Below are 24,543 nucleotides of genomic sequence, written 5' to 3' on the forward strand. Positions count from 1 at the left end.
GGTATTCATTCGTGACGTTATGGCGATGCAGCGCTATTCTGGCCTACATGTATATCAGGCCTTCTCAACTGGCGGCGCGCGCGCCACTTGTGGCGCTTGTGGTCAGTCGGAGTGGCGCGCGACTGTTGCAACAACAAAACAAAAAACAGAAAGAAAGCAAATAGACCAATACTCAGCGAAATCAAGAAGTTGCAGTCGAATTTGAGCCCAAAGTGCCTGCTTAACAAACAGGAAGAAAGGGGAATTTATCGTTTTCTACCATTTTATACGAATGTAAACCTAAGGTCTGAACAACAATTAGCTTACGATCAATTCGATGGGATACCAATTTTAAAATTACGTATCTCTGGAAACATCTTGTTTTTGTTTGTTTGATTTTCACTTTATTTTGACATTTCTCGTGTTTATTGGACACCAAAAACTACATATAGAGTCAAAATATACCTCCAGTGTAATGGTACCCAGGAATTGTACTAATTTTATCACATCAAAATGAAATTATGATTGATTATATTGTGGAATGAAATGGTGCTAAAAATGCCCCATTTGGGCTTTTAGAAAGCCCTAAATCCACCAGCTTCAGGGGGCTTCGCCCCTGGACCCCAACGATTTTCGGCTCGGTCGCTACGCTCCCTCGCAGCACAGTCAACCATACAAGGGTGGCACTTCAACTACAAATTATTTTCGTTTTGGCACTTCTAATAAACTAGTTGAGAAGGCCTGATGTATATGGACTCTGCTTTATCGCACCACAGTGAATACCCTCGTGCGCTGCATCGACCATAACGCACTCACATCTGTGTATTATTTGTATAATATAACACATGTGCCTAGCATAAAGAGTGCAGACACAAACACATGTTTAGTCAAAATCTATTGACTATTTAGTTTTGATTACTGATTCACTGTCAACAATTCTAACAATGTACGTAAAGAGTCTAAATGTTGTGCACTGATACATGTATAATATTGTATAGTCCAAACTCCAAGGATAGTACAAATTTTAGTACCGGTATGCACTTTTTTAATAAATTCTGAAATTAATATATATTGTCCAAACATCCATCTGTATCCTTCTGATGGGAACATCCAAACCAAGATTCCCGAAACCCCATTCTTAAAGGTAAAGACCAGTTTTGGAAACGCCCCCCCTCTCAAAAAATGAAATGGAAGCTTTTATTACCAATCATGTGAAAGAATATGTTTTGACTAATACGTAATGATTCAAATTTTGCAGAGAAACCGTCTACTAATTGATATATTTGGTAAAATATCATATTTATTTGGACCTGATAGTTATAGCACACGTGTCACGCAGTCCTATACATCTTTCTGTGTACAGTGTTTGTCACTTTACCAAGACTGGGCCAAATTTCTTATAATTTTGATGATTCCAGAACCTTGCAGTACACACCAATACTTATATGCTATATAGATGATCAACCTTTTCTAATCGATTCCACAACGTTTCTTTCACAATGCAATCGCATGACCATAACTGGTCTTTATCTTTAACCCCCTTCTACTTCCGGACTTATTCTTCTCAAAGACGGTCACTGTCCACTGTCTCACTATCACCCATATGACCACTCAGCTAGCCTTCACCTTAGCCCTTAAATCCATTGCTCTCTGCTGTCATATATCTTATTGACCTACAGTACAACGGTTGCATCCATATTTTCATGGATGCAACATATTGATCACCTACGTCACAATAGTGTTTGGACACCCTCTGTCAACAGCTCGATTGTAAAGTAAACAAAGCCAGCTAGAGCAAGGCTGGGAAGGGGATCGAGGCACAGAGCCTAACCGGGTCTCCGAGCGTTCTAATTAGATTCCAACCCGACCCCGACGAACGACACAGATGCAGATATTTACATCTACACCCGATAAGATCTAGTATCAACAAGACAGATGCCACGTAATTGCATTAATGCACATTTAAATAATTGAGTATCTATCAATTGATAAGACTAAACTCTATATTTGATGCACTGTTTACATTGAGATTAAAATATTGTGATATATACTTCCGTTTACTTTTGTCGGCATCCATACAGAAATGCTTTATCTTCCATGGGACAAAAGTCAATTCACAAGGGTGACCTCCTTAGTCCTCCCTCAATAATAATTGTAGTACTTAAGATTGAACAAACTTACAAAATGTCAAAATTCCTGGCTGGGAACAGAATAAGACATTGATTCAAACTGGTCCTCCCTCTAAAGATGGATTTCATAGTGGCTCTTAAGAGTAATAGAGGTACATACAGTAAGGGCATAATTTGGAAGTCTAATGACATACAAAATTGTGCACATTATATTTAAATAAATGATTTTATGCTTCTCTGTCCTTTTTTTTTGGGGGGGGGGGAGGGTCTTTCATTGAATCTAGAACAATGCAATGTTTGCAATTTATTACTATTGGAGGTTGCAGAAAATTAAACACAACCATCATCAAATAAAAATCTCCACAATTCCTTGACTGAAAGTTATTTACACAAACCAAATGAAAGCTGAAAACTAGATCACAACAATTACGTCCCACTATAACTGAAATGTAAATAACAGCAAATTTATAGGGCTTCTCACGACAGGTGGTGGTGGTGGTGGTGGTGGTTATTTTACCTGACTGCTAAAGCATAAATGCTTGTTAGTAAGCAACCAGACGGCTGACGGCTTTAGGTCCTCTCCAAGGGATCTGGTAATGAGGAGTAATGCATTACCAAAGGACACTAGCGCATCGCCTTGGTTTTGAACCCGGGTCACCAGATTACAAGACCACTGCTCTACCAACTTAGCTATCGCGGTTAAAGCAATATCCATTCATTTTCTATATATATACATGTATGTGTGGACAGTGTGAAGTATTGTATTTCACCGATCCAAGGTTCATTACATGTCTCATTTGGCACCTGTTCATTATGACGTAGCCCATATATAACATCTGCCTGTAACACTGCTTCATGGTCTACCGCGGATCTACCAAGTGCCCTTTACACAGATTTTAATACACAGTCGACACAATGTCGTGCACTGAAGACAATTTGCAAGACATTACATATTTACATTAAAAATTAAACCCCTATGAATGCAACAAAAACACAAGAGGTAAAAAACAAACAAAAAACAAACATACAATACAACATATCTTTACTAGTCTCAATGCAAAAATGTGTGCAATTTCAATCATAATACACACACAAACCTGATATTCAACGGATGACTATTTTGTCAAGTACAGAAATCTCATGCAAACTTTCTGCTGGACAAGTTCAAAATGAAAGAAAATTTCTGTCTTTGTTGCAAAAAAAATGATACAAAATGTTCAAATCATAGTTACAAAATATTAAACTTAAAAATAAAAGTTTGAAATGAAAGAAACGTTTCTATATTTGTGTAATGAGACAAAATACAAAATGCTCAAATTGTAGTTACAGGGTTTTTCTTATATATATATATATCTTAGCTTACCTTGGAAAAGTCTGATAAAACCAATAACGACAATGATGACCAATGCTAGTAACTTTGCCGCAGTGAATATAACTTGGACGGCATTGGCCCACTTAACGCTGTAGCAGTTGATGAAGCATATAAGACCTGGAAGAGGGACAAAAAGAGTAACAAAAAAATAATAATAATAATAATACATTTATAGAGCGCAGAAACTATCCGACATTGATTCTACTGCGCTACAAGAGCTCCTGATATACTTAGATTTACAGTTCATTGAAAAGATGTGCTTTCAGTTTTGATTTAAAGATATTCACAGATGTTGATCTCCTGACTTCAAATGGTAAGTTAAGTTATTCCAGAGTTTTGGACATAGTGAAATTCAATCATCATGTGCAGTATATCCTTACTTATAGGTGATCTCCCTGGCATTAACTGTCATAAAAAACAATGTGTGACATTTTTAGCTGAACAAAAGATGTAATCCTGATGAATTACTACATCAAGATACAAAGGGAAAGTATCCTGATCACAGTACCAATAGAATGGTCAGTTTTAAACATAGGAAAACATTACAATCAAGTCTCTGCACTTTGATCTAAAATCTGTTCATAGCTGGGCATTGGGAAGGTAATAGAAAGAGCTTTTGGCCTAGTTGGCGTTTTTTCTTCCCCCTATCAGGTGATCATAAGAGAGTAAAATGTAGTAAAATATCATGATTTAAAGTCAATAAAATCAAAAAAACATTTTAATGAGTGCATTTTTGTCTGCTTAGAGTAAAAAGGGCAGTATAGTTTAAAGCCCCACTGCACTATTCATAGCTACTTGCACCCTCTATACAGCCAACAATGCCTAAGTGGTGACCGTTGGTCCCCCATGGTCCTCCTTTTCTTATGTTAATTGAGAGCTGATTTGATGAGAAAACCACCTGCCAGTGACCTTGCAGGAAGGTTTTATCCCTCCATGGCCAAACTAGTGCAGAGGGGCTTTAAAACCAAGTCAATGCCCTTCCAGCTCTCAAAAAACAAAAATACAAACAAACAATCATCAAAAGATAGTAATATCTGACATGATTTATTAGCGAGTCTTACCGATTGACAGCGCGGCAAATATCTTCATCAGCATGACCTGTTCGTTGCCGTCGCAGGTCGACATGCAGGACTCGACGACGTACGTGCCCGTGATGAGGGACACGATGGAGATGATGGAGGGCTTGATGACCAGGGTGTACGTCCAGGAGAAGATGAACGCCGGCATGGGACCCCAGATGTCGTTGAGGTAGGCGTGCTCGGCACCGGACTTGTGGATGAGGGTGCCTAGCTCGGCATACGAGAGGGCGCCTGGTAGGATAACAGACATAGGGGATACAAATTTGAATGGAACATAAATACAGTCAAACCTGCTTTAGTGACCACCTGTCTACAAAGACCACATTTTTTGTTTCCCTTGAAAATGGTTTCTCATTGAAACATGTACTATAGGCACCTGTACATAAAGACCACCTGCCTATAAAGACCACTTTTATTGTCTCCCTTGGGTGGTCTTTATAAACAGGTTTCAATGTACGGTATATACATGCAGGTAGCTTTAATAAAACATATGTGTAGCTCAAAACAAGAGAGATGACCAGATTCTTGTTCTTGACACCAGATTTTTGGATTTTTATTCAGTGTACAATAGGACACCTGGTAGGCTGGTACATATTATGAGAAAAGACGTTGGAGATTTATACACTTGATGAAAATGAAGACAACATGCACCTTATAACTCTAGACTTGATCCTGGTTTACTAGACATTTGAGCATTGTTTTTTTAAAACTTAAATGAAAGTCTTATAGATAAAAACTGAGATAAAGACCTTGATTCAGTGCTAGGGATCAATCAAGTCGCCACACTTTCCAACAACAATCAGCAGAACTTTTGAAGAAAAAAACAAACAACAACAACATACATGTAAACAAAAAGACCAGTCTAAAGCCACTGGCCAAGGCACACCACAGATCAACAATCAATTATAGTTGAAATTTAAGGTCATTTTTTTGGGGGTGGGTTCAAATACTTTGTCCTTGACACCACCTAAACGTTAAAAAAAAAGGGAATGAAAATTGGCATTTTGATATACTTTTTACACTCTACTAAACAGGTGTGGAACTCACCGGTCATGGCCAGTATAGCACAGAGGAGCCATATGATCATACTCATACCAACGCTCTGTGTTTCTCTCAGGATGCCTTTCGGCGATACAAAGATTCCAGATCCGATCATCGAACCGACGATCAGGGCTACGCCGCTCAATAAGCCAACCTGTCGTGATGGAAAGAAATCATTTCAAGAATTCATGAACCGCTCATATCAGTGATGGAAGTGTAGACGATCAGTCAGGGTTTTAGTTTGGAACGCTTAACGAAAGGGGGAACAAATCCATTATTGAATCCATAATCAGTACTAACCAACTCAATAAGCCAACCTGTGATATAAATAGAATTTATCAGATAAATACAATGTAGAAGTCAGTTGATATTTCAAAAAAATATCAAAATTCACATCTTAATTCTGTTACAAACATCATTGTAGAGCACCTTTGAAAATGTGTATGGAAAATTTTGCAATCTATAAAGATTATCATTATAATTATTATTTCAAAATCAATTAATGTCATTCTAAAAAGAACAAAATTAGACAATTTTGATAACATTTATTTCCTGTATTTTTCTAGTCTTCAAGCGAATCAAATAGGCCATATTTGTAAAGTAACACAATTTAATGCAATCTTCTTTGTGAAGTGCCTCACCCAAATTATTTCATTAACCTGTAGTCAAAATGCGAATGGCATACAGCATTTGTTGCTACATGTAGGTACGATTTACCTTTTGACAATTAAAATATAATTCCCAATATTCTTCACAGGTGAAAGAAATAATTTGTATCGAGGCACTTCACAAAGATATGCATTAAATTTTTTTACTTTACAAATATGGTTACATTACGAAAATGGCCTACATAATACAAAGAAGGGGATTTTTTTAAAGAACTCTTCTACAGAAGCATTTACCTCTTGTTTGAGTCCTACTTTCTCATGGCTGACGGTATCGTCTGCAGCTTTCTCCGCATCTCCGTTCATTTCTTTCTTCTCTTTCATCTCCATGGCGACTAGATGTAGAACGTCGATTGAATGATAATCTGGGATATTCCCTGCTCTGGGCTGTCAGATCAAATACACTCTACGTGAAGTTGAAGAAAAAAAACATGTGGAAGAGGTTGTTACATATTTTAAAAATATTTTACTTCCAAAACTGATCATGATCTTGCTCTAATATGACATCTTTTATCATGCCCGAAGCAAACTGATAATTAATTAGAAATGGGATAATGCCAACTTTTATATCCTTATTTCTATTTTGAGAGACATCAACCTGCTGTTGAGCAAAGCCAGGGAAGCTTCCAGTTAAAACCCACCAGAAATGCAAGTCATGACGATGATGTTAGAAAATCTGTAATAATTTCAGCCAACACACAACATACCTGTAATGATCTCTACATGGATCTTTGAGATAATGTTCCAGAACTAAAGAGTAAAACAGATATTACATGCTATAATGCAATGATTTCTCTCTTTATAACTGCTGCCGTCACAGTCACATACCCTACCATAACGTACAAGTGTATGTTTTCTCTGGGACAATACAAGCAGACACAACATTTGAACGTAGATCTGAGGAGTTCAACAAACAATCAAACAAAAGATGTATGGTTTGCACGTAAATGAACAAAAATGCTACGTCATGCATAAATACCACAAGTCTAATCTCTAGTTGTAGCCCTACTGCCCTACATATGTCATTTAGGAAAACTATCAGAATAAAATGAGGAAAAATACTAAGTCTTGCCCACGTTTGCTAATAACTCGGGCCTACATGCATCAACATGAACACTTTTGAAGAGTTGCACAAAAAAAAATCAAATGTATCTTCTATTCTGAACATTTCAGACAAAGGAGCCCCCAATGTGCTGTGCTGTAGCACTATGTAGACAAAGTAGAAAAACAGAGATAAGACCATCAGAGGTTAAATAGAAGTTCATGTCTGCATGCATTCACTTGGTAATAGAGACCTAATGACCTGATAGCACATACCAGACAGATGAAGATGAATGTTCTACTGTGTGCTTCTCTTCTTCCGCTCCTTCTCTCGATCACTCTCTCTATCTCTCACACACACTCTCTCTCTCTCTTTCTCTATCTCCTGCTTTCTCTCTCCCCTCCTTGCGCCCCTCTCTTACTACATTGTACATGCATGTGCTTCTTTCTCTCTGAATTTGTTTCTTTCTCTCTTTCTCTCTGTCTCTCTGTCTCTCTTTTCTCCAACTCTTTCACTCTCTTTTTCTCTGTTCCTCTCCCTTTCTTGCTCTCTCCCTATCCCCTCCTCCTCCTCCTCCCCCCCCCCCCCCATTGCATCAACTTCCCCTCTCTCTATCTCTCTCCTATACATGTACAGTGAGTATAAAATTTAAAAAATGTACCCAATTTTGGTAACTTATAATTATAAAGTTATAACCTATGTAACCTTGAATCATATATCATGCTAATGTATAACTTATACCCTGTCTAATCATACCATATTCATAATTATGCTGTCAAGGATGACTGAGCAGCAGGCTTTTCAAAAATTATTGTCAAAATCCTCTTGTACCAAGTTTGGGCTGAAGCAATGAATGTGGATCAAAAGCCATTGTGTCATCTCATTCCAGACACAGACACAATTGCTCACTTATTTACGTTGACTATTTAAGGCAGTTGAAAAGCAATGGTGTTGATATCAGCTCAAACACAAGGAAGTGCTTTAATATTACAAGCAACATTTATGATTTTCTCTTCGTTATGATGATTACAATCTTGACTTCCTTTGCATCCCTTGTTTGAGGTAACCCTTCTCATTGAGTGATACAAAATGGATAAAGCTTATTTGGATGTTATCTTTTTAAAATTAAAGTCTTCTGTGAATTTCTTTGATACTTTATCATCATATGTATTCTTTCTTGCATTTGGGTTTTGTAACCTCTGAGTTTTCAAAAGTTAAGAAACCGGTATTCGATATAAACAAATTTTGCTCCTTATGCATGTGAGATGGCACAGCCTCACTTAGCATAGATATTATCAGTCTAACTGGGTCTGCAAACTCAGACTAGTCCGTTTCCCATTGCATCATTATGAAAGCAGACAGTGTAGTAGAGTGTGCAATGTTTTGGTCAAGACAAGTTTTGATTGGCTGAAAGCCCATTTGCTGACCTCACGGTGAACTCGATTGGTATTCAGTCCAGACACACTCCCTTGCCTTGTTTTTGACTTTATGAGGTCAGCAAAGATGAACAGAAAGAAGTGACTGGATAATACAGGATTTTCTCTCCGTTTGTTTACATCAAATTGCTTCAATAGGCCTGTCTTCATCAGCTCGAGCTTGCCAAATAACCTGCTTTTTTCAGTAACGGGATATTATCCCGAAGCTCAATATTGCGTCTTCACCAGACTGATATCCTCATCACTAACTACAGTTGTAGCTTAGACGGGCACAAATTAGCTTGCTATCTCTCAAATCGCAGGATATTTTGGAAACAAGACCAAGATTTCTTGGGATATTTTCTCGACCAAATATCCCGCTAATTGCAACTGCGGGCTGATGAGGACGCAATTTAACAGGTTAATTTTAATTTGCGATAGGGATAGCTAAAATAGCAGGTTATTTAGCAAACTCGAGCTGATGATGACAGGCCTAATGTAAGACTACCAATGCCTGTTATACCAATGGCTAGGCTAATGGGCTTCATATACTAGTACATTGAAGCTCAGAAAATGAAGCTACGACTGTTTAAATAATCATTAATCAACACCCAAATAGCATGTACTTGTATGGATCGAACCAGTTATTGATGTCTCTAAGCTGCAATACATTCTCAACTTGATGAGTTATATTACACGTATGAAGGCCTGCATGTACATGTAGGCATTTTGCCTGTAGCCCTCTAGTGCCATGGCACTTACAAAATGTCAAGTGGGGACAGCATATACAGCCCCCCTCCCCGCCACCCCTCCCCTGCCCCCATCTTAAAGGAGAAGTCCATCCTGATATCAAGTTGGTTTTAATAGAATCACACACATGAGAGAAACAGGTCCGTGAAAAGTTGAGCGAAAACCATTAAAAGTAAGAAAATTATGAAGGAAAGTTTAGGAAGGTACGATCAATCAAACATGAATTGGCAACTCTGTGACCTTTCTTGCGAGCTGCCCTTACATTTGCCCTACAAAAAAGGACTAAATTTGTAAATTTTTTCAATGATGCATCACCCTAAACATATTATTGCAGATAGATATGTTTTTATACAACCCCTGTATGAAACAAGTCTATTCCCTAATCAATAACTAATAAGTAGTTCATTTACTTCATCGAATTTCGTTGAAACTTTCACTGACACGTTTCTCTCATTTTTCTGCTTTTATTAAAACCCAACTTAATATCAGTGTTATATGCCTGGAGACTACCAGGAACTACGGTTGACCATGAAACCACCAGGCATGGGATTGATAAGTATAGGTGTATACATGTACATGTAAGTCTAAATTAGAAGACTATTGTACAAGTTCATTCATCTATAACATAAACACTCTGCTGTACAGGTTCACAAACCCGCTTTCAACCCAAAAATTCCCCAAGCAAAGGGTAAGATACAAAGAACCTGCAGAATTTACTAACAAAGCACATACTAGATTCGAAGTGAATAGAAACCCACAGTGCCATGATTAATGAAAAGGGTGTGGCAGATTGAATTTTCAGATGATGCACATGTGAAACGAATCATAACAAACCACATAGGGAATTTCTTTCTTCCAAAGAGAAATATTGCAGCTTTTTTTTGGATTTATTGTACAGGAGAACTTCTCAAAGCAGTTTTTACATCCTTTTTTAACGAAATTAAAATTTTAAAAAATTCGAGGGGGGAGGGGTCATTGTTTCTTTATGTTCAATCACTAACCACTCAAACATACCTTTTCTACTGGACTTCTAAACCATGTTAAAGGTTGTGACTGATGAAATAGCATACCATACTTATTTTGAATTAAAAAACAAACAATCATATTTACAATGTAGGTAGAATTTGCAACCCAGATTCATTGTCAAATATGAAAATAATTCACATTCAGACAAAAGGTACAGAAGTGGTTCTTGCTTCATCGTTCAAACCAAGAATAAACCAAAAAGTGAACTACAAAATGAATGACCCACTTCTTCTGTTGGTTCTGACATTTTACCTCAGATTTAAAGAGTTGATAACCTCTATCAAATAGGGATTTTCAAACCTGTTAAATTGAACGTCTGCATACATGTACATGTACATGGACTACCAATTTGATAACTAACCAAATAAAATAAAAATATCTTTATGACACCTGCGATGACATTATCTGAACAAAATTCTCAGCCTGTTATAAAAATGACAAGTTAACTCCTTCATAGCAAACATGAAATAAAGGCCTAAATTAAACTAGACTCTGGTTTATTGCTTCATTATGAATGTCTACTTGGAGCCAGGACATTTATGAACATTTTTTATGAGTTTACAACGGATCTCACTAGACAAAGTACATTGTACAGTAATGGTCTAACGAAATGGAGGTGTTGTCGTATAGTGGTTCATATACTTGACTCTTGTTCCTAGGGTTGGGAGTTTGAATCCCAGCCCAGCACTAACATCCTTTTGCAAGACATCAATCCACATTTTCCAGTCTCTCTCCACCCAGGTGTAAATGGATACCTGGCAATTTTCTGGGCTATAATTGCAGGGCCAGCAGGAAGAATAGTATCAAGACTGATGTAGCAGCTACCCTGGATAAATAAAACCCAAATATGAATGTTTTGACTTCTCATCAGAAAATGCAGGTGCCGCCATGTTTGCTTTAAAAGAGAGAGCGCTTAGCGCTGACAACCTGTCACACACCATACAAAGAGAGAATACCTCTGTACTAATCAGATTATGTTTTGAGGATCCTTACAGGTTGTTTGCAATGGAATTATGGGTATTTGAGAGAGATGAAAACTGGAAATATTTTCATCCTCACCATTGTCTTGATGGGATTCTTAAGTTGATGAGAGGGTAATCGATGACGATGATGATCTTCTTCTTCCGCTCTCTAACTTAATCCCTATACCTGCATCTCCTTAACATCTTATCTTTGATTTTGTTGCTGGTATTTTTTTTTTTTTGGTGGGGGGAGGGGGGTGTTATAATGTACCCCTTACAATGAAAAGACAATAACATTTATGGCTACAATTCATACTCTTTACCGTAAGTTAATCCTACTAGAAGTATAATGCCTCTTCCATATTTGACAGCTTATCGCCTCTTTATTCACAAGCACTGATGAGTGGATGGGGTGGGGCTAACTGTCACAGTTTATTATAGCAACTAGCAACTGAATTAACACTGTTATGGAATTAGTACTCTTGAATGATTGGGATTACTGGTATAGCAAAGGAACACCTGAAAATGATTGAGATGGAATTATGAGGATTGGTGGGAGGTAAATACTTGCAATATTTCCAATTTTCCATACATATAATTGATGATTGGTTTGATTCTTGATGAGAAGACAATGATGATCCTCTTCTATTTTTAACTTAATCCCTAGCCTAGTATATGGCTTATCAAAGGGAATATGGGCATTAACTTGTTGTTGATGATTTTTTTATTTCTTTTTACTGGAGGAGGGGGGGGGGGGATACCCCAAACAAGGTTTAAGGACTGTGAAATTTGATGTATGGAAACTATGTTTCTAGTGCATTTTGAAATGATGGTGATCCTCTAAAGAGTATTAGAATATCGTTTTCTGACCTACATTTAATGTCATATCTCCTTCATCACTCATGTATGTGACCACTTAGGCATTGCTACCGTTGAAACAGGACTTTGTGAAATTCGATACATGGAAATGAGTGTTTCAGATCATGATATAATTAGCTCTTACATTATTTATTTTGTAGGGGGGGGGGGGGGGTGGGTATTTTCCCCTTTTTTTGTATTCACCAAAGCTCTTCTGGAGCTGTCCAGAGCCCAGAGGGACCGAAGCTAATACACTTTCTGTTTCTGATTATTTTCTTTCTTTTTTCACTGAGCTTGATCTAAAAAGTTATATACTTTGTCTGATAGCAATTTGATTTCCTCCTCAGGTACAACATGTAGCGAAACCCTTAAAGGCACACTGTCCTACTTGTAGCTACTTGCTCCCTCTATATAGAAAACTTCCCAAATCGGTGCCTGTTGGTCCCCCATGATCCTCTTTTTCTTATGTTAAATGAGAGCTGAGTTAATGAGATAGCCACCTGTCACAGTGACCTCGATGGCTCACTGGGTGGTCTAATCCCTTCTAGCTGAAGTAGTAACGCCTCCCTTTAAAAAAAACATATCTGACTGAAAGTTTAACGAACATTATAAGCCTTATTGATAAATATGCATTTACCAGCTCGATATGCTAAATGTAACAATGTGAATCTACCTCTGTGGGAAAAAATTATGATTTTCAACAAATAACAATCATACAGTTTGCATTCCGGAAGCTTTGTGATCTGGCCACTACATTTTTCTAAGCTTCCTTGTGAAGCGTGAACCGAATATCAAATTCTTCAACATTTCGATTCCAATCATGCATAGACTGCAACATACTTTACATGTACATTCCTTACAATGTGCAAAATACAATGTATGTAAGTTCAAAGTTCATTCATGAGGAAAAAGAAATGTTTTGTGTACCGTAGATCTCTGTGTATAAGGCGCACTTTTTTGCCGCCGAAAAAATGCCTGGCAATGTCTCCCAGCTCAGTAATCAGTGTGTTGACTCACCATTCGGAAACTACAGCAACACTCAAATATGTCTGTCATCTTGGTTTGAAAGTAATCTTTCTAATAGATCTCAATATGTAGTTTATAATAATAATTCCTCAATTTTTTTTTCTATTCATATCATGCATGACTATTGATGTTTGGCATAGAACACAGTGCTTCTGCTAGGTGATGTGATGAGGCTGGTGTGGGACACTTCGTATCATGAAGCCTTAGAGTCTGGACCTGTTTTTAATTTACATTGTTACTATCTATTGTGACAAGTTCACAACTTCAACTGCACCTCGATGTAAAATGAAGGTCCTTCCCCAAAATAGGGGTGCACCTTATACACAGGTGCGCCTTATACACGGAGATTTATGGTATTGGAGTACTAGACCAAAAGCTTCAGTTTCTGATATCAATTTTTGTTCCTCTATACATTTACAAAGATTAAAGTACATGAACCGATACATCGTACGGATTAGTTACGCAATTCAGTTTGTGTGTGATTGCTGATCTCATGGCGCACAGAAGCTTCAAGAAAACTGATAGATTAGCTGAAAGTAAGACTTTATATTTTTATGTTTTACAATTATTTTTTTTGGATATATTTTTTTAGTATAGACTATGTACATATTAGATCCATTTTTTTCCAATCATCATTTTTACATAAATGAAACTGTTAGGCCTAACTCTAGTATAAAGAAAAATAAATTCTGATTCCGGCAAAAATCTGTTAATTCCCCCCCCCCCCCCCCTCCTCCTCCATCCTTCTACGAGCAGCAAGGGTTATCATTTGTATGGTGGCCCTGAAGGGACATCGCGAATAGACTAAATCGTGAAAAATATGCGATAAAATTCACGATATCGTCAATTTTATCGCATATTTTTCACGAAGAAATTCACGAAATTGACAATATCGTGAACTTTATCGTGAACTTTTCACGATGAAATTGACGATATCGTGAATTTTATCGTGAAAAGTTCACGATATACAATACCGCCCAGAAGTTATTGGGCATGTTTTTGCGGGGCGGGTTTTCCCCGATGGGTATTTCACAATAAAATCACGATAAAATATCGATGAAATACTGATAGAATCACGATAAAAATCACGATAATTTGCACACTAGTGAATGATTTCCTCTATCGGGGGATGCGTGTAACCCGCCTAATCCCCCGATAGTCTATCGTGTTTCATGGTGCGCGTATTTGCAACTAGTCAAGTCATGTCCTCTGCAAGCGCATGTCTTGCTCATCGCGCGCGCTAAGTCTTGATTGATATGTATGATTTGTACGCGCAGTTCCGTATGTGTCTTTGTTTACGTCACAATAGAAAGTATTCACGAGTAAACATTACACACAGTTAAATACTACTAGTAAAAGCCGTCGCTAAATCACTGACACTGGGCGCGGATAAGCATCGGGTACTGGTGCGGTGAAGCAACGAGTAGATCTAACTATATTCAAGTTGCAAAAACTTGCATGATTTGCATTCATTGAAATTATAATTGTGAGCACAATACCTTTCATTTTCACTGCCATATTTTCTGTTCGCCTACTCCAGATATGCGTATCTCATTCCACAACCATGAAAGTGGTGAATAAATTCAATTCAACCTCCACCAAATGAAATAAAAATATTCCCAAGATCGTCGCTTCAGAATACACGCACGCGATCAGATTCTTTCATTTGCCCTATCAGTATCACTGACAAGACTGCCGTAAGAAGGGTCTCCACCCCTAAAAAAGAAAACGTCCAATCATGGACATTCTTGCCTACTGGTCACGCGTAAAAGTTGCCAGGTGGACTAGTAACCAAGGTTACCAAAACACGCGTAAATAAACATTTTTAGTCGACGGCATTGGATGATTGATAAATAATAAAATCTGTAAAAATGGCATGGATCAATTACTTGTAACTGTCTTCGGAGTGTGGATTAGACCAGAGTTGAATTAACAGGAAAACATGTAGGAGAGAGAGAGAGATAATTGAGAGGGAGGTAGTGTTGAGCTGGAGATAGATGAAGATATTATTCGAGAAGGAAAGGAGTTATGATCGAGGTCAGGATGGGAAAAAAAAACAAATAAAATGGATCATCTACTTAACAGGGTTGACTAAATATAAGTAGGCAAGACACCAATACGTTAGTCTATTTTCCGTACACCTTTCTACTTCCACTCCTTATTCATCGACACTCGACGAAAACGTTCATGGGTGGAGAAATGTGACAAAGAAGAGGGTGAGAGCATGGACCTACGTATTTGGAGAGCAAGAGAGACGAGAGGAAATCCCACTAGTATCTTCACGAGGGGGGGGGGGGGGACTACACGTAATAGAGAGAGAGAGAGAGAGAGAGAGAAAGAAAAATGTTTGATGGGAGCGCAGGCTAGCGAAATCATACTAAGGGAGACATTTACGTACATTTACTTTTGAGAAATAAACAGTAGGATTATGTCTGCCACATGCGTTGAGATCTGGCTCCCCTCGGCTGACACATCGTAAATAACAAAGATAACATTCAATGACATTTTTAACCGAAGATTGAAAACTAGGTCATTCACACCTCTTTTTCTTTTTATCATTTATAATTACTTTGTACGATGGCGATGTTAAAAAATAGGATGTTGGAAAGGAAGAAAAAAAGTTGGATCGTAGATTAAATGACATTGATTTGCAAAACTGGAACGATGAAGGTCATGAAGTTCATGTTTCAAATACAGAATTTTTAAACAGGTAATCGGTTTGGAAGAATATATGTTAAAGTTGGATTTCAGTGATAGAACATCTCTTTATAAATATCGATGTGGTAATAGTAAGCTGCCCTGCCGTCTGCACCTGACCGTCACTAAAGTCAGCCTCTAGAAATTGTAGAATTGTGTTCCATATGTGATCTCAAAGTACAAGATGATGCATTTCATTATGTTCTCGTATGTCCAGCCTTTGGCTTTGATTAACATTCGCAATTATTTGTTAAGAGATAGTTAGTCAATTTAAGATTAAGAATTAAAACAAACCTTTCAACCTTTTAGATTCATTCATGGTTTGCTGCTTCGCATTAGAATATGATATAGATTTTATTTTTAAAAGCAGACCCGTATCACTATCATTCGCGAAGTTGTGTTTTATTTTTGTGGACATTTTTACAATAATAGCTCCTGTTCTAGTCCCTCTAACGTTTATTCGCGCTAATAATATTTATAATTAATTTGCCTGATGTTGCATTCAATTCATTTATGGTTTGCTGCTTCGCAATCGGATATAAAATAAATGATAATTTTAAAAGCAAACTCGTATCATTGGCGACGCAGGGGGGGGGGGGGGGGGGGGATGGAGGGGAGAAGAAAAGAAAAGGAAGGAGGGGAAAAGGAAGAAGAGTAAATCTAAAAATCAAATCAAATAGACAGACGAAACAAGCAGAGAACTTCATCAATCGGAAATTCTAATTTTTTCGCCAATGAATTGAATGTTTAAATGACAAGAGAGCTTGCGTACATTTCATATTGTGTTTCAAGTGTTTCTAAACAATGGGTTTGGAGTCAAGGTGTCTGGCAGCATGTGGTTATCTCAGAAGTTAGTATAAACAGATCATGTTCGCGCCGTAAGATCACGTGATCATAGTAGTGATGATTGAACCTTCGAGAGAAAACTATAAGCGCGTGCATTTTTTTAAATCTTTACCTCATCATCTTTTCTGTTTTTTTATTTCTTTGTTTTACCTTTTCTCAAAATATAAATATGTGTATGTATTCCCTTCGCTTGTTCCTTACGGTTCAAGGAGAATTACCCCCTTGCACAATCACCCCCCTTTGTTTAATTCCTTGTTTTTCTTGCTATCAATTCGATCAATCATTTTTTTGTTGTTTATCCTTATTTCTTACCATATGGAGATCTTTGTTAAGCCGTTATTATTTATTATTATTATTATCATTATTAATCATTCTTCTGGTTTATTCCTTCGTTAATGTGTTTTAATACTTTATGTTTTTCTTAGATTTCTTTCTATCATTTTATATTTTGTCCTCAATCCTCGTGTATTTCTTTGTTATTTCCTTATGTATTACTCCAATTTTGATTACGGGAGCTTGCCAACCCAGGTATGTGTACATGTATCTAGCTTGCATGCAAACTGAATGTCATAAAATGGAGATCGAGATCGAGGGGTTTTCCAATTCCGGGAATCCCTGAGCGCGCGCACTACATATCAAATTTCAACTACTTTGTGGACCACGAGGTACATTGGCTGATCGAGATCGCGTTGCTTTTGTTTTTGATAATACTGGTTTATGAAAATGCCGTTTGCGGTCTGTGGCAAAATTTGTAATGTGTAGGGACAGGGTCAACCGATTGGTATTATGAATGAATAAAATAATAATATTTTTTTTATTATTTGGAGTTACGGATCCTTTATTTATTCTGTTAATTTTCAATTCTCTATCTCTCTTAATTATCTTTGTCTGATATATTTCACTCTTCACTCCCTTCCCTCTTTCTTTTCTGTCCCTGTCACGCTAACGGTAACGGTACCCCTCCGCCTCTTCTCTCCTCTTCCCTTAATTATTCACGCCTTCCTGAAAATCTCACAACATACACATAATTCTTCTAGAAATAACAGCTGCATTTATCCATAAATTCTAAGATTCTACCCACATATTAGATCTGATATGTACATGTAATGATGAATACTCTCGATTAGACAGAAATAACCGTCTGATATGGGTCATTACTCTTTGATAAATCTTACATTTGTCAACATTCCTCATACACAGACGGTGACCCTTACGGCTCGCACGACGGGGGGGGGGGGGGGGGGGGGGGTGAGCCTTTCTTTTCTTCCCGTTTTTCCTTATTTAGATCTAATTTTCCGATCAATAAATCGGACATAAGAAAGTATGTATATTTCTTAAAATTCTTACAATTTTAATCAAGTAATTGCAATGGCGAAATTTAGGCGAATTAGATCACGCGTTTATGAATATCAAAATATCACCGGGTCAAGCCGTGCTGACTTGTACGCACATGTAGGTATCGGACGTCCGGAAAAAAAAAAGAGCATTCATTAACTCAAATCAAGATGGCTGCACAACAAATAATGTTAACGACAAGTCTTTATCGGATTAAACATAAGCGGAATAGCCGTCGATATTAGAGACTGAAGCTTTCGGTCTAACTCTTGATATACTCTCGGATCTCCTCTGCCATGATATGAGCTATCCCAAACATTCCTCCCCCCTCAAATAAAAAAAAGATGTCGTATCGTGGGAAAGGCCAATTAGACACCTGGTTCTTGGTTTCTGCACTTCTCTCATCGGATAACTTTTCTCTCCGCATGCGCAATCCCAAACATTCCCCGTAGCACATTGTCTCGTGTATTTATGCATGGAATGAAAAGAGCATTCATTCACGCTTTTGTGATGTAATAATCAAGTGATTGTGACGTCAGTGGCAAGCGCGCATCGGTATGTTTGAGGATGCGCAGGCTCAGCAAGCGTATAAATAGAGCATGCTGTGCGCAGTTCTATCGTGATGCATCGGGGATTTAGCGAGTTGATCAAGTTGAGGAAAAAAAAATCATGATAGAGATGAATACAAATCACGATGTTTCTAACGATAAAAACACGATAAAACCCGTCTACAATCACGCTAACCTCCTATCGTGAAACACGATCCCGCATGCCCAATAACTTCTGGGCGGTATTGTAAAGTTCACGATATCGTCAATTTTATCGTGTACTCTATCGTGTACTCTCCTGACGGGCGCTTCGTAAACAAAACCAGCCCTAGCTGGGGGAGACAGAGAGAAGGAAAAAAGGGAAAGGGAAAGAGAAGATAAAAGGAAAGAAAGAATAATAAGAAGAAAAGAGGGAAACGGGGGGGGGGGGGGGGGGGCGAAGGGCTCTTGCCTCCTCCTCACTCCCCCCCCCCCCCTCCCCGCCAAAAAATAAATCAGAGAGAGAGAGAGAAAGGAAAGGGAAAGGGAAAGAGAAGATAAAAGGAAAGAAAGAAGAGGAAGAAGAAGAAAAGAGGAAAACGGGGGAAGGACGAAGGACTCTTGCCCCCCCCCTCCCCCCCCCCCGCCCCCGCCAAAAAATAAATCAGAGAGAGAGAGAGTCTTCTTCTTCTTTCTTTCCTTTTATATTTTCTTTCCCTTTCCCTTTCCCTTCTCTCTATCTATCTCTCTCTCTCCTATTTATTTGTCGGCGCGGGAGGGGGGGAGGAGGCAAGAGCCCCTCTTTTCTTCTTATTCTTCTTCCTTTCCTTTTTTATTCTCTTTCCCTTTCCCTTCTCTCTCTCTCTCTCTCTCTCTTATTTATTTTTTGGGCGGGGGGATGCAAGAGCCCTTCGCCCCCGTTTCCCTCTTTTCTTCTTCTTCTTCCTCTTCTTTCTTTCCTTTTATCTTCTCTTTCCCTTTCCCTTTCCCTTCTCTCTCTATCTCTTATTTATTTTTTTGGCGGGGGTGGGGAGGGAGGAGGCAAAAGCCCTTCGCCCTTCCCCCGTTTCCCTCTTTCCTTCTTATTCCTCTTCTTTCTTTCCTTTTATATTTTCTTTCCCTTTCCCTTCTCTCTCTTATTTATTTTTGGCGGGGGGGGGGGGGAGGAGGCAAGAGCCCTTCGCCCTTCCCCTGTTTCCCTCTTATTCCTCTTCTTTCTTTCCCTTTCCCTTCTCTCTCTCTCTCTCTCTCTTATTTATTTTTTTGGCGGGGGGGGGGGGGGGGGGGAGGTAAGAGCCTTTCGCCCTTCCCCCGTTTCCCTCTTTCCTTCTTCCTCTTCTTTCTTTCCTTTTATATTTTCTTTCCCTTTCCCTTTCCCTTCTCTCTCTCCTTATTTATTTTTTGGCGGGGGGGGGGGGGGGGGGGAGTGAGGAGGAGGCAAGAGCCCTTCGCCCCCCCCCCCCCCCCCCCCCCCCCCCGTTTCCCTCTTTTCTTCTTATTATTCTTTCTTTCCTTTTATCTTCTCTTTCCCTTTCCCTTTTTTCCTTCTCTCTGTCTCCCCCAGCTGGGGCTGGTTTTGTTTACGAAGCGCCCGTCAGGAGAGTACACGATAGAGTACACGATAAAATTGACGATATCGTGAACTTTATATCGTGAACTTTTCACGATAAAATTCACGATATCGTCAATTTCATCGTGAAAAGTTCACGATAAAGTTCACGATATCGTCAATTTCGTGAATTTCTTCGTGAACAATATGCGATAAAATTGACGATATCGTGAATTTTATCGCATATTTTTCACGATTTAGTCTATTCGCGATGTCCCTTCAGGGCCACCATACATTTGTGTATGGTTATTTCTGTCTAGTTTTGGAGGTGCTAACACTGTAGGCACACTAATACTCTTTTCACACTGGTTTTGCTTAACCCCGTACTTTGCTTAGCCCCGTACTATCCTTAACCCCGGACTATTTTTTTTGGCTTTTCACACACGCTGTTTTTAGTCCCGTACTAGTGCCTATTCCGGAATAAGAAAATTCCGCTGTTCTCACTGCATTTAGTTAACCCCGGATATCGTGAATGTTATGATTGGACATACTTCGCATCTGGCCAGCTGTGATACGCTCCATTGCGTAGTACCGGACTATTTTTCGTTTCTGTTCTCATTCATTTGCTTAGCACCACAATTGCGGAGTTAGCCCTGCTATTTTGCAGGGTTAGTTAACCCCGTACTATAGGTGGGGTTAGCCAACTTTAGCCCACTTTGGTAAAAACCAGTCTGAACAGAAAGTGGAATAGGCTTAACCCCGTACTATAGGTGGGGCTAAGACCCCCCCTTAACCCCACCTATAGTATGGGGTTAAGCAAAATATTGCCAGTGTGAAAACAGTATAAAAACACAAACAGTGAGTGAGTGGGATGGTATACACATCAAGTGAAGGTGCATGTGGTTCTACCATCAAGTCAATGCATCTTTAGCCTAAACATCAATAATTGTTACATAACTAAGAGATGCACACACTACTTAGATTGAAAGCATAGACTCTAATTTTATGATCTGACTGGAAAAGAAGTCGAGGCTGACATAACGATGTTTTGAATTAAATCCTCCAAAAATTTAAATTAATAAAAAAATTCACCTGAAAAAGGATAAGTAAAGTTGTTTAACTTTATTTTACAGTGTAGATCTAGATGAAAGATGGTGAAATGTTCAAATTTTGAAATTTCATTTTGCTCATTCTCGATGATATAAACCTGAAGCAGCTTTTCCAAGCTATACTGGGATGGGGAAAATTTGAGCCATACACAAAATTTCAATCGATGTCTAGATCTATGCCTTCATTTTGCCTCGATTGTTTATGAAAAATACTCATACTAGTCTATACCCCATGGGCCATATGTAATTTCTAGCAAATGCATCAGCCTACAGTACTACAGGTATCATATTCATTGGGCAGTATAATTAATTCCATCTTAAACTTTAAGGACTGGGCGTTGTGGTGTGCGCCTGTAATCCAGCTAACAATGGAATTTACAAACTGATTCAGCCGAGGATGCAGGTTCGAAACTAAGTCACGTCTTTCGGATGGTGACGTTTAAAGGTTGGTCCCCAGACATATTTGATTAATACACGTACACGTCTATAAAAACCCAATACACATACATGTAGGTCTACACAAAGACACTGAGACAGAAGAAATAGAAATTTATGAATATTTTGAGTACAAAACAAGTCTAGTCTAGATCTAGACTCTATGTAGACTATTAAGAATATGGTTGTCCCCATTCTGACATTTAAATAGAGTGGCACTCCAAATAAGAAATTATACTCTTCATAATAAATATAAAACTATTCACTATTCAAGTATTGTATTCAAAGATATTAGCAAATCGACATTCAGATTCATTAGCCTTACCTTATTAGTCTAGACTCTAGTCTTATTGTTTATCTTATTCTTAATTTCTTTAAATGATTTTGGACCAATCGAATCGAGAGTCGATTGACAACGACATATATCAATATCAGACAGAAAACAGATAGCAGAAATCGTTAAACGCTTAATTCTGATGTTCGAAACTCACCTTTTCAAAGCCAACAGCAAATAAGATGAGAGTGAGATAGCCAATTCTAATTTTGGGACCACACTACTTTGTGCTTTGCAGATGAGAAATAAGGCAAACTTTAGGCTCATCAAACCTGCAGAGAACACCCGAGTCCGTTCACGTTTGTGCCTGGCCTGTCTGATCGGAAAAGACGATACAGGAGATGAATCGGGAAATCAAAGTGCCTCGATGTAGCAGTGATGATGAGAAATAAACTAGAATGCCTTCAGCTTCATTCAGGCCTCAACAGAGATGGAAATTCAATGAAGAAAACGAGAGAAAGTGTCACGATTTTGTAAGAAGTGACCGGCATCTGGAGGGATCGTACACAATTTGAATCTGATGCAACCATGAATACCATACCACCAGTATTCATATGCGCGCTCGCAGTGCATGCAGATCAGATAGACCGTGCAGTCCACTCTCGATCTCTCGCACCGCATACACACGCCCGTACGTACATTCTCTTGCCACGTGGTAGCTTGTATTTACAATAACATAAGCGTAGAGCGTAGTACTGTTCGTAGTCTGCCTTCGTAGACCCTACCTCTGAACGGATCCGGGCTAACTCGGGGACTCGGACCAGGGGACAACTCGGCCCAGCTGCAAAAACGGTCATTTTTTGTCATTTTACCCTAACTCTAACCCTAACTCTAACCCTAACTCTAACCCTAACCCTAACCCTAACCCTAAACCTAACCCCAAACCTAAACATGCAAAAACTGACCGTTTTTGTACCTGGGCCGAGTTGTCCCCTGGTACGAGTTAGCCCGACTCCAAGAGAATGTTTGTTGACATTGACTCGTCATTCACCCGACGGTAAATACTATGAAATGTACAGGTAACCCTGCCGCGCCCACGACCACGCCCTGCTGGTATTCGTAGTCTGTTTCGTAGACCCTACCTCTGAATGAATGTTTGTTGACATCGGGTAGACATTTAACCTGCCATTCTTCCGATTGACGATTGACGGTGAATACTAAAAGGCACAGGTCAGTACCCCTGCCACGCCCACGACCACGCCCTACTCGCATTCAGGTGTGGTCAATGCAACGCGAAGGTTGCTGTAGTATTGAATGACTTTTTTTGGTTGCTTTTTTGTTTTTGCTTTGCCACGATGCCGGTTGGCTCATTGTCTTTTCATACAATGTAAATTTGAAACTATATGCCATAAAACATTGGAATTCCCTTCCCAATGGTGTAAAGGAAATAGAAAACTATGCTCATTTTAAGGGGAAATTAAAGGAATACCTAATAGTTGACAGTCAGATAAGAGAAGTTCAATTTGTTTTCTTTGTTAAAGTAATATTTGTATTGATTTACCCAGTAAATTAACACAGAGGATGGTCAGAGGGTCTAATTGGGTTCTAAAACACTCTAATTGTCACTGATTTAAGTTAAAATTGTTCATATTTAACAAATTTTGACGAAAATTCTTCATTTCAATGCAATTTCCCATAGGGAAAAGTTGTCCCGTACGTCACATGTCCCGTACGTCACATACACACATTTATGTTTTGGTATATGACATAACAACAAAAGGTTAGAAAAATATGGTAATAGTTGTGATTAATGCTTGAATAATTGAATAATGCTTAATGAATTAAGATATCATTACTATAAATCTCATAACTTAATAAATTCAACTTAATAAATTCAGAGAACTTTTATGATGAACTTATTTTTGAAAAAGTCAGAAATTCTCTGGTCCCGTACGTCACACAGCACATTAATTAAATTAAAAATTAATTTATGAATTGGTCAGAACTAAAACTTTCCACAAATGAACTAGCCCATAATAGCCACAGACTCATACCAAAAAAAAGCCATAATAATGTCATCCATTGTTATTTCTTGTTTTAAGTCTCTGAATGTCCCGTACGTCACAAAGCAAATCGGCTTGTACCTGCCCTTTAACATTCTGAGTTGAGCACGTCTTTTCTGTCCCTAGCTTACACCACCCAGGGAGGTCACGAAAGAATAAATGGTGCTTACTATTTTCAATTGTCACATTTTATGTAAACAGTAAGTGTATAACATGCTATATCCTGCAGGACCTCTACGCTCATCCACTTCCAATTTTCTTGTGACCCCCAAAATTACCAAAACTTTGGGGGAAAGATCATTTGCATACTCTAGTCCTAAATTATGGAATGGCCTTCCTGAAGACATCAAAAAATGTTTTTCTT

The 24,543-nt window shown here is 38.4% G+C and overlaps 1 protein-coding gene across 2 annotated transcripts in view; it reads right to left on the reverse strand.

The window, feature by feature from the left end:
- LOC753230 (b(0,+)-type amino acid transporter 1) overlaps window positions 1–22,731 on the reverse strand; it is a 47,025-nt gene extending 24,294 nt beyond the window's left edge. For both annotated transcript variants that reach the window (XM_030975064.1, XM_030975063.1), the window contains exons 1-5: window positions 22,334–22,731; window positions 6,503–6,675; window positions 5,607–5,754; window positions 4,542–4,790; window positions 3,472–3,597 (exon numbers count right to left, since the gene is read on the reverse strand). In XM_030975064.1, coding sequence (XP_030830924.1) covers window positions 3,472–3,597; window positions 4,542–4,790; window positions 5,607–5,754; window positions 6,503–6,595 — 616 coding nt within the window. In that variant the 5' untranslated portion in view covers window positions 6,596–6,675; window positions 22,334–22,731. The remainder of the gene's footprint in view (window positions 1–3,471; window positions 3,598–4,541; window positions 4,791–5,606; window positions 5,755–6,502; window positions 6,676–22,333) is intronic.
- Window positions 22,732–24,543: the final 1,812 nt, after the last annotated feature.

The sequence above is a fragment of the Strongylocentrotus purpuratus genome, unplaced genomic scaffold (genome assembly GCF_000002235.5).
Source record: "Strongylocentrotus purpuratus isolate Spur 01 unplaced genomic scaffold, Spur_5.0 spur5_scaffold_8, whole genome shotgun sequence".
NCBI lineage: Eukaryota > Metazoa > Echinodermata > Echinoidea > Camarodonta > Strongylocentrotidae > Strongylocentrotus > Strongylocentrotus purpuratus.